This window comes from Camelus bactrianus, chromosome 6, assembly GCF_048773025.1.
Source record: "Camelus bactrianus isolate YW-2024 breed Bactrian camel chromosome 6, ASM4877302v1, whole genome shotgun sequence".
NCBI lineage: Eukaryota > Metazoa > Chordata > Mammalia > Artiodactyla > Camelidae > Camelus > Camelus bactrianus.
In genome coordinates this window covers 24,062,739-24,080,217 of record NC_133544.1, presented here as the reverse complement: position 1 = coordinate 24,080,217, position 17,479 = coordinate 24,062,739, and the positions used below count along the sequence as shown (strand labels likewise).

Here is a 17,479-nt window from a genome sequence, read left to right as displayed (position 1 = left end):
GCGTGGCGGAAGAACTCCGGGTTCGAAGTCAATCCTTTAGGGGCGGAGGAAAAAAGTGCGGAGAAGAGAAGTCGACTTCTGTTGAGAGCTGGGCTCTGCGCCTGCGCTGCGCGACGGTGACGACATTTGTCCGCGTCCGAAGCCAAGCGTTGTCAGCGCCGGGTGGCGGGCGCCTGCGCAGTGGCTCCGAGCGGGCGGTTGCTTGTTGGTTGTTGTAGTAACGGGGAAGCAGCAGTCTGCGGCTGCTGTGAGCCCGGCTGGGGAAGGAGGAGGGAGGTAGGCGCAGAGCCCTGTCTCCGCCTGCCCACCCCGAGCCATGGGAAGATGAAACAGGTAAACGCCGGCTCCGGCGCTCTCCCCTACCCGAGGGAGGTGCGCTCCCGGGTTTGGGCGGGCGCTCTCCGCTGCACTTCCCTCTCAGAGTCCCGGAGCAGCTGTTGGCTTCCGGGCGCGCTGGGCTGAATCGCTGCGGCGGAGTCACCCGCGTCCTTCCCGTGGGGAACGTCTGAGGACCTGCCTGGGATTGGGGTGAGCCGAGGGTGGGGCTGAAAGGCTGATCCCTTTAGGGCGAGGACGCTCCTTTGGCGAGTGTCCTTAATCTTCTTCCAGTCGCCCTGTCTCTCTCTGCTGTGCTGGCAGCCTAGGACAGGTTGGCATCCCTTACTAGTTTGGAGATTTGTTTTGTTTTAATTTAAAGGACTTAACATTTTAGGAACTACTGAGAAATCCCTCTGGGAATATTCGGAAGAACGACCTTTGAGTTATTTGATATTGCCCATTTCGCTGAAGATGTGTAGGGATCATTGTCGGGATTGGCATTTTTTTGGTATTGTTTACGTTCTTATCACAAATATTAATGCATAGAAAAATAAAGTTTGGAAAGATTGACATTAATGGTTATCTTTGAGTAATGGGATTATGCTCACTCAAACGGTTTCATTTTATTTTTCTGTAATTTCTTTTCCATTCTCAAACAGACAATGCACATGTACCTTTTTGCTATTAAGAATGGAAGTTCGAAATATGCTAATTGTAATGTGTGTTTGGTATTTGGAACAAGTTTGTGGTTTTTAGTAAGAGAGTAATTTTTGATAGTGTTTGAAAGGACAGGTTTTTGGGTTTGTTTTTTTTTTTCCCCAGCTATTTATGACCTTGATTCAGGAGAATATATTCATTTTTTGGTTTAGCGGTTGAATTTGTTTTAGTGCAACATGAGGGTATTTTACCTGTGCATGTCATAGAGTCTTAAAGAAATATTCGCAAGGACCTTAAAACTTGAATTTTTCTTTTTAACCCACGTCAGTTTTTTTCTAACAAGGAATCTATGTTTTAGGCAGTTGGCCACCTACCTCAGACTTACCTAAAAGTTAAGTAAGTCTGTCCTTTTGGTGAATGTTAGGTTTAGTATATAAGAGAAAAACGAAAAACTCAAACTTAATAACTCTTTAAATACACGGAAGATAGACCATATGTTTGGAAAAAAATCTTGGTTTCTGTGGCTTCTGTGAGCACTGTGAAAGTAGGTAAGCTTTCTAGAGATTGGACACTATTTAGGTAAGTTTTCATTACTTGGAGGATCAGCAGTAATCAACAAAAAGACAACTGCATTGTATTTCAGATCATTTGGCTTTCTTTCAGGAATCTGCCACCCTAATTGTTTGATCCAGTGACTCTGTAAGGAAAGGTCTCTGAGGCCCCCGTCTGCTGACTGCATGACAAACTCTAAAGGAAATGCCAGTTGTGATGGCCCGGGACCTGGAGGAAACAGCATCATCCTCAGAGGATGAGGAGGTGGTAAGCCAAGAGTAAGTAATAGCAAGCCTGCTTTTGACCTTTTGCCTTTAGGATGAAAAATAGTTCTTTTTCACACATACCCTCTTATACCCAATATCCTTCCTTTGGTGTTGTCTGACTCTGATTTTAGTTTCTACACGTGGTCTAATTCAAGATCTTTATTATTGGATCACTGTCAGCCATCTGAAATGAGATAAGGCTCTGTTTCTGGGCACATGAGCATCGGCTCTAGATGTTGCATGCAGTAGCTCTTAGTCAACTCTTGATCAGAGCTCCTAACGTAGGAGATTTTGAAATTTTTAGCTACTGAAGAAAAGTAGGTCTCCAAACTCTGTGACATTGGTTATTTTCTCAAAAGCCTTTACAATGATAGAGAGATGATAATATAGAGAGGTCAAGTAACTTACCAGAGTAAGTGTTCGACAGGACATTAGAATTCTATAGCTTGTGCTGTGTCTATTGGGCCACATGGCTTTCCTGAGTTCTCTTAGGTAAGAGTCAAGTTTCTTGATTGCTGGGGTCTCATAATAATAAAAATAAATGGTAGTTGTAAGTGTAGCTGCTATAGATGATGGCAAGAGTTTTAACTGCTGTATCTCATTTAGTTGAAGATGTTATTATTCCCACTTTATTAAGCTCAGCCTCACAAATATCAAAGGACTTCTTCAGGGACGCATAGAGAGTAAGTGACCGATTTGAGATTCAGACCTAGTTTTCCTGGATTTTGAAGCCCTTAACTATTTTTTCTCCTTTAACATTATTACTTGACACAGAGAACAAAGAGAATCTGGCTTAAAGTTAAGATGAGTTTTTAAGATTCTCTGTGAGTTCCCCTAGGATATATGTGTGGCATGTAACCTGAAAAGCGGGCATAATATCTCCCAGGCTATTTTTTAGGGGTATAGTTAAGATCACATAGAATACTGTGTATAAACTTACTTTTAAGGTAATAATATAAATATGATAAATGATAAAGTGCCATACAAATGTTAAGGCATTATTCTTACTGGATTTAATATTGAATTTAAAGTGTATTTCTTAATATAAAGTTAGAAGATTACATTATTTAATGTAATTTGAAAAAATTGTCAAAGCATTAGTAAATCTTTGGGGAAAGGCTTCTCATCACTGTTAGATCATAGAAAATAATAGAGGTCATAGAAAATAATAAGGATTTGGTGTTATATTTGGGTCATTCTCATTCAGGATAATTAAGTGGATAATTCCCTCTGGTCACTTTGCCTTCTTGTGACTTTTTGTTTTCTGTGTGCTACCTCCTACCCATTTCACAAAAATTTAAACTTCTGCTATAAGCGTTAGTCTTTCTGATTCAAGATCTTTTAGCTTTATGACTGTCTTTTATATTAATGGGCTCACAGGTTGGGCTCAACAAGTATTAGGTTGAACTATATAAAATCGCTATTTTGGTAGGTCAAAAACAGCCAAATATTGACAATTTTAGATGGTTCAACCTAATATTTTAGGACGTATTCAATAAATACTGACCAAATGACTAACTGAATGAATGAATAAATGGAGACTTTGTGCTTTAGGACAGCTTAGGTTGAGGATTCTTAACCTTTTTTATGCTGTGAATCCTTTATCAGAATAATATTTTAAGTGCTTAAAATAAAATACATATCGTTATAAAGAATACCAATTACATTGAAATGAAGTTATTAAAATTAAAAAAGCAAACTTATGATACAGTAATACATGCTTTTTTTATTAATACATTAAATAACAAGATCATCTAAAAGATGAGGAAGTTAAATTTTATTTTCCTAAGACAGCAACGTGAAGACTGTTTTTGTTTAGTTTGCATAAGTGCATCACACTTGGGTGGTCTTTGATTAACCCTTGTAAGTGCGAAATACTGGGAAACATCATAGATGTCTGGACCACCACTGTGTGATGTCACCATTTGGTGCTGAATGATTGCTTCGCAAAGAGGTGCCAAATCTTTGTCCATCCTCATCACACCAGATGAGGGAGACTGATCACAGGTGATCTAGTGGCAATTTTAACAACTACTATAACTTGGAAGTAGTGATAAATGTCAGTGATGTTTTGAGGTATTTGCAACAATTGCTGTATGGTGTAAAAAGACTGTAATTTCAGATGGAATCAAAGACACAGGTAGTGCTAATACTACTGTGCTTTGTTGCCTGTATTCGTAATTGAGAAATGCTAAATTTCTGGTAGAAGTTAGTGAAAATATAGGTGTAATTCTATCCCCCCACCCCAATCCAAATTCATGGACTTTTTGCTCCTCTTCCTTTTAAACTCCTAGTGTTGAGTTTTGATTGTTAATGTTCCATCAACTCATGTCTATCAGATACTTGTTCTATACATTAGGAATCTTAAATCAGTCTTGTTCATACTTGGAGCAACATGCTTACATTTTTAAAGGTTTGGAAGTTAGAAGGTCTTAAATCATCTAAGGATGTTGACTTGACCCAAAGATGTGTATCCATGGACATCTGCTAGATCTGCTCAGATCCCTAGGCTGTATTAAAGTATTAATGCTCTCCAGTCATAGGTATTAGAGCCAGACATTGTCTTGGCATCCTTGTTTTGCATGGCATTATTACAAATAGTAAATGTGAAGGGGCTCTTTTTCTATGTTTTGCTTGGAGATTCCAAATACAAATTTATACTTAGATGTGGAAATTTTCATAACGAAGATTTGATGTATGGTTTCTTTAGTCACTTAAAAATGTTAACTTTAATTCCAATCATAAAAGGGGCATTATATCAGTTAAAAAGATCATCAACTAATGAGAGCTACAGGAGTTCAGAGAAGGAAGGCATCACTGTGGGCTGGAGGAGCTGGGGAAAGCTCCATGGAGGTGGTGAGATGCGCTGGGCTTTAAAGAGTAGGAGTAAATGAACTGAGGGAAGTGGGGAAGGCATTTCTAGCAGGGACATTGATATGAACAAGGCATAGAGGCTTTGAGTTATGTAGGCTGGATCCCAGGAGTGAATAATATATATTCCTCATGAAATTGCTTCTTAAAAGCCAAAACGTTCTTAAGCTCTCAATAAAGTGAACTATAAAACTGGTCTACTTTGGTAATTAATTATCCAAATTCTTTGTTATTTCATGCCTGTAAAGCATAATTTCTTAACATATACTGGTATGAATGAAAATGTAGCATCCCAATTTTCAGTTTCCCAATCATTTTGAATCTTTTCCCTTTAGCGACACCTAGTGGGAGCATGCTTTTAATAACAATGTAGCATCTGCCTTATGTGTTTTTTAGTTGACCTTACTGAATTAATGATTTGTCTGCTGCTTCTTTTCTCTTTTTATAAGTTGTAAATGAGATGATTCTGTCAGGGATTTGGCTTTCTATAGATCATATGGTGAAGGCCTTGGCTCTTCTCAGCTCTGTACGTGTTTATTATGTTCCTGATTATTGCCAAGCATTTTTAACTTTTAGCAATAATCCATTGTAAGTGCTAAGGCACAGTGGTGCCAGCTTGCAGCAAGAGCTAGGTTGACAAGGAACTTCAGATAGTTTCCAAAGTGTCTAAGATTTTATTGTTTAGACTCCATCCCTGCTTTAGCCAATCAGGGCCCATCCCTGGAGCAGGGATGGAGTTAATCTTAAACAGACCCCATGACAAAGAATGGGAGATGAATGGTTTCCCATAGGACATTTGGGATACTTGTTCCAGAAGGAAGGAAAAGTTACTAAGCAATAGACCACAGTGATCTGCTTCAGTTGTTAATTCAAATTTTGAGCTGTAAATTAATAAAGCCTTTTGTTACGGTTGTAGGGATCATCCATGTATCATGTGGACTGGAGGCTGCAGGAGAATTCCAGTTTTGGTATTCCATGCTGAGGCTATTCTGACAAAGGACAACAATATTCGAGTAATTGGAGGTAGGTCTGACTTCCCCCACAGAGGGCAGGCTGGGCATGGCCTTAATAACACCTTCTTGCAGAAATTGATACTACATTTAGATAGGGAAAGGGACCCGATCATGAGAAAATTCTGTGTAATTTTTTTATACATGAAAGGATTATCTGTGATTTCTTAAATTGTGTTCTGCATATTCAATTGTTTTCCCTCTTTTTTTTTTTAGAATTATGTGTACATGTGTTTATTGTTTTGGGTTTTTTTCCAATTTTATTGAGATATAATTGACATACAGCACTGTACAAGTTTAAGGTGTACGACATAATGATTTAACTTACATACATCATGAAATGATTGTCACAAGTTTAGTGATACTGTTTTTCATAATTGTGGTAAAATGCACATAACCAAATTGACTGTTTTCACCATTTTAGAGTATACAGCTCAGTGGCATTTAGTACATTCACAGTATTGTGCACCCATCACCACTATCTAGTTCCAGAACATCTTCATCATCCTCAAAGTAAACCCTGTACCCATTAAGCAGTCACTCCCATTCTCCTTTATCCCAGCTCCTGGCAATCACTATTCTACTGTCTGTCTCTGTGGCTTTGTCTAATCTAGATATTTCATATAAATGGATTCATACAACATGTAGCCTTTTTTGTCTGGCTTCTTTCAATTAGCATAATGTTTTCAAGGTTCACTCATGTTGTAGCATGTATCAGTACTTCATGCCTTTTTTATGGCTATTTCCCATTGTATGGATATACTACATTTTGTTTATCCATTCATCAGTTAGTGGATGGTTGTTTCTACCTTTTGTCTGTTATAAATAGTGCTGCTGTCAACATTCATGTATAAGTTTTTGTTTGAACACCTGTTTTCAATTCTATTGGGTATATGCCTAGGAATGGAATTGCTAGGTCATGTAGTAATTCTTTGTTTAACTTATTAAGGAACTACCAAAGGATTTTCCATAGTGACTGCACAATTTTACATTCCACCAGCAATATATGTGAGTTTCAGTTTCTCCACATCCTCACTAGCATTTGTTATTTTCTGTTTTTTAGAATATACCAATGGATGAGAAGTGGTATCTTATTGTGGTTATGATTTGCATTTCCCTAATGATTAATGACATTGAGCTTTCATGTGCTTCTTGGCCATTTGTGTATCTTCTTTGGAGAAATGTCTATCAAGACGTTTGCCTATTTTTTGATTGAGTTTCTTGTCTTTTTGTTGAGTTGTGAGAGTTCTTTACACATTCTGGATACTAGACTCTTAGCAGAAAAATGATTTACAAATATTTTTTCCTTTTCTGTGGTTTGTCTTTTCACTCCCTTGATAGCATTCTTTCATGAGGAAAAGTTTTTCATTTTGATAATGTTCAATTTAGTTTTTCTTTCGTTGCTTATGCTTTTAGTGTCGTATCTAAGAAACCATTTCCTAATCCAAAGCCATGGTCCCTATGCTTTCTTCTAAGAGATTTATAGTGTAAGTTCTTATATTTTGAGCCAAATGGTCTTTGATTGTTTTTTTTATATAGTGTGAGGAAAGGGTCCACCTTCATTCTTTTACATGTGGATATCCAGTTGCTCCAGCATTAGTTGGAGAGACTATTTTTTCCCTATTGAATAATCTTGGCACTATTGTTAAAATCAGTCAACCAGAGGTATAGGTTTATTACTGTACTCTTAATATTCTAGCAATGTGTATACTTATTCTTATACCAGTGCTATATTATATTGATTACTGTACCTTTGTGCTGAGATTTGAAATTTGGAAATGTGACTCCTCTAACTTTGTTTTTCTTTTTCAAGATTTTCTTGCTATTCAGGGTCCTTTGCAATTCCATTTGAATTTTAGGGTCAGCTTTTTCATTTCTGCAAAAAAGACTGTTGAGATTTTGGTAGGGAGTGTACTGAATCTGTAAACTGCTTTTGGATTGCCATCTTAGTGTTAAGTCTTCCAGTCCATGAACATGGGATGTCTTTCCATTTATTTAGGTCTTCTTTAGTTTCTTTAGCAATGTTTTATAGTTTTTAGTGTGCAAGTCTTGTAGCTCCTTGTTTAACTTTATTCCTAAATATTTTATTCTTTTTGATGCTATTATAAATGAAATTGTTTTCTCAGTTTCATTTTTGGGTTGTTCATTGTCAATGTATAGATTTTTGTATATCGATCTTGTATCCTGAACCTTGCTGAACTCATTTATTAGCTCTAACAGTTTGTGTTGGTGTGTGTATTCTTTAGGATTATCTCTATGTAAGATCATATCATCAGCAAATTGAGATTTTACTTCTTTCCAACCTGAATGCCTTTATTTCTTTTTTCTGCCTAATTGCTCTGGCTAGAACTTCCAGTACAAAGTTGAATAGAAGTGGTGAAAGTGGGCCTCTTTGTCTTGTCCCTGTTCTTAGGGGGAAATCTTTCAGTCTTTCACCATTCAGTATGATGTTAGCTGTTGGTTTTTCATAAATGCCCTTTATCATATTGAGGAAGTTCCCTTCTGTTTTTTGTTGTTGTTGTTGTTGTTGTTGTTGTTGTTGTTATAGTTGTTGTGGAGTGTTTTTTATCATGCAACAGTGTTGGATTTTGTCAAGTGCTTTATCTACATCAGTTGAGATGATTGTATGTCTTTTTGTTCTTTCATATTATTTGTGTGGTATCTTTACATTGATTGACTGGTTGACTTTTGTATGTTGAACTACCCTTGCATTCCTGAGATAAATCTCACTTGGTCATGGTATATAATCCTTTTAATATGTTGCTGGATTTGGTTTGCTAGTATTTTGTTGAGAATATTTGTACCTATATTCATAAGGGATATTGTTTTATAGTTTTCTTTTGATGCCTTAGTCTGGCTTTGATATTAGGATAATGCTGGTCTCATAGAATGAGTGCTTTCCTCCTTTTTGGAAAAGTTTGAGAAGGATTGGCATAATTCTTTGAATGTTTGATAGAATTCACTAGTGAAGCATCTAGTCCTGATCTTTTCTTTGTTGGAAGGTTTTTGACTGTTGGTTCAACCTCTACTTGTCCATTCTATTTTTTATTTCTCATTGAGTCAGTTTTGGTACTTTATGTGTTTCTAGGTTTTTGTCCATTTTATTTAGTTTATGTAATTTTGTTGGCATATAATTATTCATAGTATTCTTTTGTAATTCTTTTTATTTCTGTAATAAAGTAGTAATATCCACACCTTCATTTCTGATTTTAGTAATTTGAATCTTTTCTCTTTTTTCTTAGTCAGTCTAGCTAAAGGTTTGTCAATTTAGATGATCATTTTATAAAGCCAACTTTTTATTTTGTTTATTTTCTTTATTGTTTTTCTATTCTCAACTTAATTTATCTACATTCGTCTTTGATTTTAAGGAATACTCTGAGTCTTGGTGTTAGCCTGTAGCTGTCTTCAAAGTTTACACTCTGTGGATCCAAACTGTTGTGTGATACAGTGGAGAGTCTATATGTGGGTTCTCAGCCATTAGTTCAAATTTCAGCTTTGAATTTTACTAGCTGTCAATCTTGTGTAATCTTTTAAACTCTCTTAGTTCATTTCATTTTTAGTAAAATGGAGATAATAGCTACCTTACTGGCATTGTGAGAATTAAATGAGGTCACTTCATGTTTGACACGTAGTAGACACTCAAAACTTATGCTGCTTACTCTACTTATTGAACAGGATCTGCTGTACTTTAAAATGACTTTAAGGTCTGTCCTTGCCCCATAATAACCCAGGAGTTCACAGGACAGTGAGCACCTGCTTCTGGGATTTGAATTCTCCTCCCTCCCCAAGGGTCATGGTATTCTAATCCTCTCAGCAAGTTGCTAGGTTACCACTTAAAGGGACATGGTTCATTCATGTTCTCTGAAACCTGAGTAACAGAGTATTTGCTAACATTTGCTGAGAAACTCCCTCTAAGTATGATTAGAGTCAAAACATCAAAGGTGGGTGAAAACAACAAAGGAAATAATCCCCCCCAAACATACTTCTTTTGGTTTGCTTGTCACATAAATGAATCCAACTATTCTATGGCAGTAGGCAGATCTTCTTTTTAAGAACACTTGACATTTCTTGGAAATTAGCATCGATCAATGTAATGCCATTATTCAAGCAGTCACTATTTTCTAGAACCTATAAGTCTTTGAATTTTTTTCCTTTACACATTCCTGTGATTAAAGAAAAAGCAACTAACCTTTTTTCTCAAACTCTGTTTTTGAATATTCTGTATATTCCCAATTCCTTGAGGTTTAGTAATTTTCTTCACCTTTTTGAAAAGAACAATTTGAATGAGTTTTGTTAGTTGCTGCCTCAGATTTGAGAATTGTTAAACATTTTGGTCTTTTTTTTTCTCTCTCTCTCTTAAATAGCTGACATAGATCTGCTCAGATCATAATCCTGGGTTAAATCCCCTTGAGAAGTATATCTGGGGCATTAGTTATCTTCTGTTGATCTTAGAATGTTAGATTCTAACCTTGTTTTTTCTGTTATCTGTTCAATGTTTCATTGAATTCACTGTTAGTATTTTTGATACATGAGATTTTATATGCTTTATTTGTGAAATATTCATGGAATATGCTTTTTCTTACTATATCCATTTTTTTTCAAAATTATATGTACCTTGAACATGAAAATGGGATTGCTTATTAAAGACAACAGAGATATTTGCAGTTTAAAGTAATCTTTTCCTAGAATGAAGTATCATTTTACAATTTGCCTATGAGTATGTCTGTTTCATAAATTTGCATTTGTATAGACTAGCACTGTCCAACAGAAATATATAAACTATACATGTAATTTTTCAATAGCTTTATTTAAAAAAGTATAGAAATAGGTAACACTAATTTTAATAATATAATTTATTTAATCCCAAATATCATATCCACATTTACTCAGTATAAAAAAATTGCAAAAATATTTTGCATCCAGTGTATATTTTATACTTTTAGTACATCTTTATATGATACAAAATTTTCATTGAAAGTATTTGGTCTCTATTTAGAAGTATTTAGATTTCATAAATGTTATAGTTGAAGAAGTAAATTCCTATGCTCAAGTTGTTCCAAACAAGTTTTCCAAAAACTGAGTATCAGTTTTAAATTTTAGATTTATTTAAGTTAAATAAAATGAAAAATTCAGTTCCTCTGCCCCACTAGTCACATTTCAAGTGCCCAGTAGTTACATGTGGCTTAGTGAGTACCATATCCAAAAGTGCTGGTAAAGACCTAATTTTCTGACAGTAAGGCAAAGCCACACTGTCTTACCATTGAAGGGGTTATTCTTGTATTCTAAAAGTCAAAAACACAAGTTTTATCTTCATTCTAGTTTCCCATGCTACTTTTGACCAAACTCTTTGGGCATTTCATACTCTCTAGATGCTTCTGTGTTGACAGATGATTGGTCCCTTGTTTGTCTTTGCTCCGCTGCCGTCAGTCCTGGAACTTGCCAGGGGTCCTAGCTTTTCAGGTTGTCTCCTGAGATGCACGTGAGTGGTTGGAGAGGAGGAAATTCTACAGTCTTATGGTGGAATTGACATGATGCGTGTTCAGAGGCTCAGATGTCGGAAGTTTGGCAGTTTACTAGCGGGACCATGCCCTGCCTCTTATTTTATATGGATGAAAACGTGGCCAACCAAGGTTGTCAGTCTTGGGCAGTTGTGCAGGTTCAGTTTATAGTTGCAATTCTCCACTTGTCTCTTGCTAGGGAAGGGAAGCCCAAGCTTACTTTCAAAAGAATCCCCCAAATCTAGATTTTTATGTGAATTCTTCCAATTTTAAAAGGTTAGCAACTAATTCAATTTTATACTGAAAACGCCATGAGGAATGGACAGACTATAGGCTGGATTTGGCTCCTAGGTTACCAGTTTATAACTTCTCATCTAATGTGTACTGGTAAAGCATTATTGGACATTGGGCTATTGAACACAGAACATGAATGTGAGTTAAAATCCTCAGCAGTCACTGTTGCTTTATATCTCTCCACCCTGTCTCTCTTGCACTCCCATTTTGGAACATATTCAGTGTGCCTGAGTTGGGTTAGAGTTAGTTGGTATGGATTAGTAGTAGATGGTCACTGCTTACTGCTTACATACCGTGAGAATCAGGTCTGCCACTGAGCACAGTGATAACTTTTTCTTCTGTATTAGGACAAGTAGGAGAAAGAGTATTAATAGCATTTTTATTTTTTAATTTGGTATAAATCGTATGATTTACTACGTAAGATACTACATATTAATAGCTGTTTTACTGTGTGTTTACTTTTTAACTATATGAAAAATTTTTCTATGTGTCTGAGCTTTCTTGTATTCTAAAAGCTTTACATATATTAACTGAGTGCTTTCAACTACCTTTGTTACTAACCCCATTTTATAGGTGAGGAAACTGAACATAGTGAAATTAAATAAATAATTCAAGACAGCAGCCAGGAAGGAGTAGAGCCAGGATTTGGACCCTGGCAGTTCAGCTCCAGAGACATGCCCTTTCTCTTACCTCCCCTGTCCTCGCCTGGTCCCCATATAATGATTCTCTAGTTTTCCACACACCTTACCTATCGCCTTCCCTGTGGCCTGGCACTGTGGGGCTAGCACTGCAGAACAGACACAGAATCAGCGCAGTCCTGGTCCCAGCAGTCAATGAGGCTTTGGCTTTTGTGCAAAAATGCAAATATGCAAAAATGGAGATGTCATTGATCACAGTTGTCGTAATAAAAAGACCTGGTTTTCTTTCATTTTTCTGAGCATTTTATTTAAAAAAATTAAAAACCACCCAACAAGTTGTAAGACTAGTACAATGAATGCATGTGTACTATTTCCCTAGTTTCACCAATTATTAACATTTTTCTATGTTTGTTTCTCCCTCTCTTTTTCTTTCTGAACCATTTGAAAATTAGTTCAAATACTTCCCACCTAAATACTTTTTTCAACACGTTTATCCTAAGAACAAGGGCATCCTTGTTCTTTTTGCAGGAATATCACTTAGTGAAGTCGTGGCCTTCTCTGTGTATCCTATTAGGAAGCATATCATGTCCATTATATTGCATTATTGGTGATGGCAAGTTTGATCATTTGGTTAAAATAGTGTTTACCATATTGCTTCATTGTAAAGATACCTATCTCCTTTGTTACAAGCGTTCTCTGGAGTGTTATTTTCAGAATTGTGAATGTTCTGTTCCCCAGTAGTCTCTCACCTGATAGTGTCCATTGATTCTTGTCTGAATCACTTACTCTTACAGTTTTTGTAGAATGGTGATTTTCTATTTCTATTTTTCCTTCTACATTTATTAGCTGGCTTTTCAGTAAAGAAGAGCTTTGTCTTCTGTGTTTGGCAGAATATTGGTCCCCCAAAAATGTCCACCTCTTAATCCCCAGAACCTGTGAAAATGTTCCTGACTTAGCAAGGGGGAATTGAGGTCGTAGATGGAATTAAGGTTGCTAATCAGCTAACCCTTAAGATAAGGAGATTCTTCAGCTGGGCCTAGTGTAATTACAAGAGTCCTTTAAAGTAGAAGAAGGAAACAGAACAAGAGTCAGACTGATGCAACTTGAGAAGGACTAGACCTGCCATTGCTGGCTTTGAAGATAGAGGAAAGGGACTGCCAGCTGGAGAATGGGGGCGGCCTCTAGGAGGTGGAAAAGGAAAGGAAATGGACCCAACCCAGAGCCTCTAGAAAGGAACACAGCCCTGCCGATGCCTTGATGACACTTATATTGGACTTCTGACCAAGAAAACCAATGCACCTTCTCACCTTCTTATCAGTGTGGATTCATGGGTTGTTTTCTTTTTATAAGTGAATTATAATCTGTTTATGTCACTATTGATTTTTATATTCAAATTGCCTCAAATTTGGCCTTAGAGAGCACCCCTTCAAGATCCTTGTATGTGTTCTCATGTCACATGAGCACTGTCCTCTTTTTTGGAATAGTTAAGATATTCCGTGCTTGTACTTTCTCTCCCCAACATGGAATCAGAACACAAATTCCTTTTTTTTTAATCTTTTAAAAATTTCTTGTGATCATATATCTCCAAAGATTGAATATGTGTCCTGGATTGAGCTATATTACCATGTTAATGAATATATAATTGGGCAGAACAATATGAGTAAATTACAATTTTTATAAATAATGAACATAAAAGTAAATAAAAATTGGAAATCCATTCTTAATAATACGAATTGAGCATTTACAAAATTAATTGGTTCATTTATCCATGGTTGAATATTATCATTGCTAGAGTAAGACAGAGTTCAGCTAATTTCTCTTCTTCTTGATTGTTTTTATAGAGGTAAGCACTAGGAAACCTTAGAACACAAATTCTTGAGCAGTGCACTGTGTTGCTGCTGAGGTTATACATTGCACCCAAGTGAACACACCTGACTCTGGACTGTTCTTCTTATAATGAGTATTGGAAAGACAACATAATAGTGATTGAGCACTGGGAAAGCCATGTAACTGGGCTTTAGAAGTTTGCCACAAGAATGAGAAGTATGGAGTGTCTGGCCTTGTCATTCCAATCCTCCTGTGTCTGCTTGGCATGGTGTTCCTGTCAGGGCTGGACAAGTAGCAGGAAGGATTTGTGAATATTTTCACATAAATTTATAAAAAGAGATGCTTATGTTTAACTGTAGAGGCTGAATTTTGTTCTAGGGTCTGTCTATAAGTTTCTGTATTATACTCCTTCAGAAATTGTTCAGTATGCAGTCCTTTTTAAAAATTATTCTGAGAATTCTTAGTGAACAATTTGTAGAGATGCATAGAAATAAATTGAATTTAATGGGCTAGAGTAAATGTTAGTCTTCAGGATATATAGAAACCTCACATGATTATAGACTTTCTTCTTAGACAGAGGTCACAAGCACAGCATGCTCTTAGGGCCCTGGCAGGAGAAAAAGAATGAATGAAGCAGGCCGGGTGGGGACAGTGCTGAACTGGACAGCACAGGCCCGTCCTGAAGGGAGCACTCGCACTTCTCCGGTTGACTCTTGCTTTGCCAGACAGAGAGCCCAGGGTTGCCAGAATTTTCAAAAGAAGCCCAGAAATCTAGATTTTTATGTGAATTCCTCCAATTTCAAAAGGCTAACAGTTAATTCAATTTTATTTTTAAAGCACAATGAGAAATAAACCATGTTTGCAGATTGGTTTTTGGCCCTTGTGTCTCAGTTTGTAACCTCTGGTCTAAGATATGCTGGTAACCAGCATTATTGCACATGAGGGCTATCTAGAACAGGGTTTCTTAACATGTTTGATGTAGTGGGTCTCGTTGGCAGTATGGAGAAGCCTATGCATCTCTTGTCAGACTAATGTTTTTAAAGTGTATTTTAAAAATACATAAGACTGCAAAGAAATTGTATTGAAATATACTTATCAAAATATCTTTTAAAAAATGAAATTTGAGATATATATGCTTTTTTTTATTACTGCATTAAATAGCATGATCTAGTGGTGAGTCTTTTAACTGCCATAATTTTTAAATACTGTGAGAATAAGTGATTTTTTGAAGTAACTGTAAACAACTTTAAAATAATATTCAAATACTTGATACCTACTGGTGGCAGGGTCATAGGCACTGCTAATACTATTCTGCTTTGTTGCCTACATTTCTAATTGAAGGTAATGTTACATTTCAGCTAGAAATTAGTGAAAATAAAGATGTCATTTTTTCCTCTATCCATGATTAGTGACACCTAGTGAATCTCAGGTTAAGAACCCTTGGTCCAAAGTTATCCTCAACCTACTTGTAATAGCATAAGGATAGCAGTATAATGTTATTGAGTATAATTAAGCCAGCCACCATCTACAGTTTATTTCTTTCTCTACAGTTAACTTTCTGGTTACTGAACTTGATTCTGTGTTTTTCTTTAGAACGTTATCATTTGTCTTACAAGATTGTACGAACAGACAGTCGCCTGGTACGCAGCATTCTGACAGCCCATGGATTTCATGAAGTAAGTTCATTTTCACTACCTTACCTGATCTGCTCAAAAGCTGAAAATCCTAGCCACCTAATTGACTATCAGTTAATAGGGCCAACTCTGGAAAGTACATGGGACCACTGCTTAGTGATGACAGAACTTGCATTGAATTTCTGAGTGGCTTTATCAGTTTATCTTTGAAGTACATGGAAAACATTTCCACAAGATTATTTTATTCTTGGACAAAATTTTTTTTTCTGCTTGCTATATTTTTAGGCATGGGCTAGAGGCAGAGTTGCCCATAAGGAATTGTCTGGTACCCAATTAAAGCTCTTTGATTGCAAGCAACAGAAACAAACTCTGCCTAACTTAAACCGAAAAGGATTTGTAGGAGAGATGTACACAGCATGGCTAGCAGAATCAGAGGAAAATCTGAAAAAGAAGGCCTTTGGAAGGAGAGAGACATCATGGAAGGAGAGAGACATCAATAGTCCCAGGGATCTGGGAACAGAAGTCTTCAGGACCATCTCTATTGCTGTAGAAGTGAATCGACTCCATTCACTGTCCTTGTGCCTTTCTCTGCCCAAGAATCATATTCTGGAGTTAGAATAACTGGCCTAGCTTGGGTCAAGGGTCTACTCCTTGGAGGAGGGGCAGTTGATTGACAGGTCTTCTAAAACCAAGAAGTCTATTATTCCCAAAGAAAAGTAGGAAGATTGGGATGTTGACATCAAAAGGGACAGGCAGAAGTTCTGGACAGACTTCCACTGTAGATATTTTGAGACAGTTGATAAAAGTCTGGTTACTAGCTTCTTATCCTAGATTGAGGTATGAAGTAGACGAAGAAGTTCTGGTACCAGTTTATGTCCTGTCTTGTTGCTCTTTTATCTCCAGGGATTAACATGATACCTGTCACATCAGAGGCAGAGAATCCAGCATTTTTGAATGAATGGACAAATGAATTCTAATGAATGAATGAGTGAATTCTAAGTTGGTTTTATACTATAAGGTTTTAGATCTGATCATCACTTTATACCCAGCATCTACAAGGATATAACGACAGTTTAAGAAGGATTTTGGGGTTGGGTCCTCATCTCATACTTTGATATGCAAGAATATTAAGAGACATCATGGACTTCTATAAAAAGGTTAATTTATTCTACCTTTTGCGTATAATATTTGTCCAGCTGGGATGCCCCTATGAATGCACTGTCGATGAAAAGTCTCTCTGGCTTTTCCTTCCATCATTCTTCCAGGGGCTGTCTCTGATGTTTTTTATCTTGTCTTTTTATCTGCCCTTAGGTTCACCCAAGCAGCACTGACTATAACCTAATGTGGACAGGATCCCACCTGAAGCCCTTCTTACTTCGCACCCTCTCTGAAGCACAAAAGGTTAATCACTTTCCCAGGTAATGCTCTTGTAGCTACTTTGCTCCACGTCAAGGTACCTGACATTGAGGCAGGTAGCCAGCAGAGGTAATTAATGTTCTTTAAAACAAAAAAGTCTGTGATATAGGGCAGCAGTCTACAAATCAAACTGAAGTGTTCACATCCCTGGACATATCTGAAGGCTTTGTAAGGACTCTGTAGGCATGGATGGTTTTAAAGGACACTGCTTCTGGGATGCAGATCCCTTAGATCTCTTTTCTAGAACTGAGCTGCTTGTGAACCCTTCATGTGGATAAGTTCTCCCTTCTTACCTCCTTTTTCATAGTTACTGTTTTTCCCCTTTATAAAAGAATGGCTCTCCTAGAATTGTAATATGATGCATTGTCCTGGGGTGTAAACATTTCCAGTGTTCCAAACAAAGGAACAAAAATATTGGTGTTTAATTCTAGTAATAACATAATAACAGATTCTTTTGCATGATAATGATTTCCATTTCTTTACTTTTAACAGAATTAA

The 17,479-nt window shown here is 36.8% G+C and overlaps 1 protein-coding gene across 4 annotated transcripts in view; it reads left to right on the top strand.

Annotated features, from left to right (window-relative positions):
* The first annotated feature begins 180 nt into the window (after positions 1 to 180).
* The window catches only part of TTLL5 (tubulin tyrosine ligase like 5), a 254,922-nt gene continuing 237,623 nt past the window's right edge, over positions 181 to 17,479 (top strand). For all 4 annotated transcript variants that reach the window (XM_010963151.3, XM_045523209.2, XM_010963129.3 and 1 more), the window contains exons 1-5: positions 181 to 333; positions 1,639 to 1,805; positions 5,581 to 5,687; positions 15,525 to 15,607; positions 16,877 to 16,983. In XM_010963151.3, the coding sequence (XP_010961453.2) occupies positions 1,732 to 1,805; positions 5,581 to 5,687; positions 15,525 to 15,607; positions 16,877 to 16,983 (371 nt within the window). In that variant the 5' untranslated portion in view covers positions 181 to 333; positions 1,639 to 1,731. The remainder of the gene's footprint in view (positions 334 to 1,638; positions 1,806 to 5,580; positions 5,688 to 15,524; positions 15,608 to 16,876; positions 16,984 to 17,479) is intronic.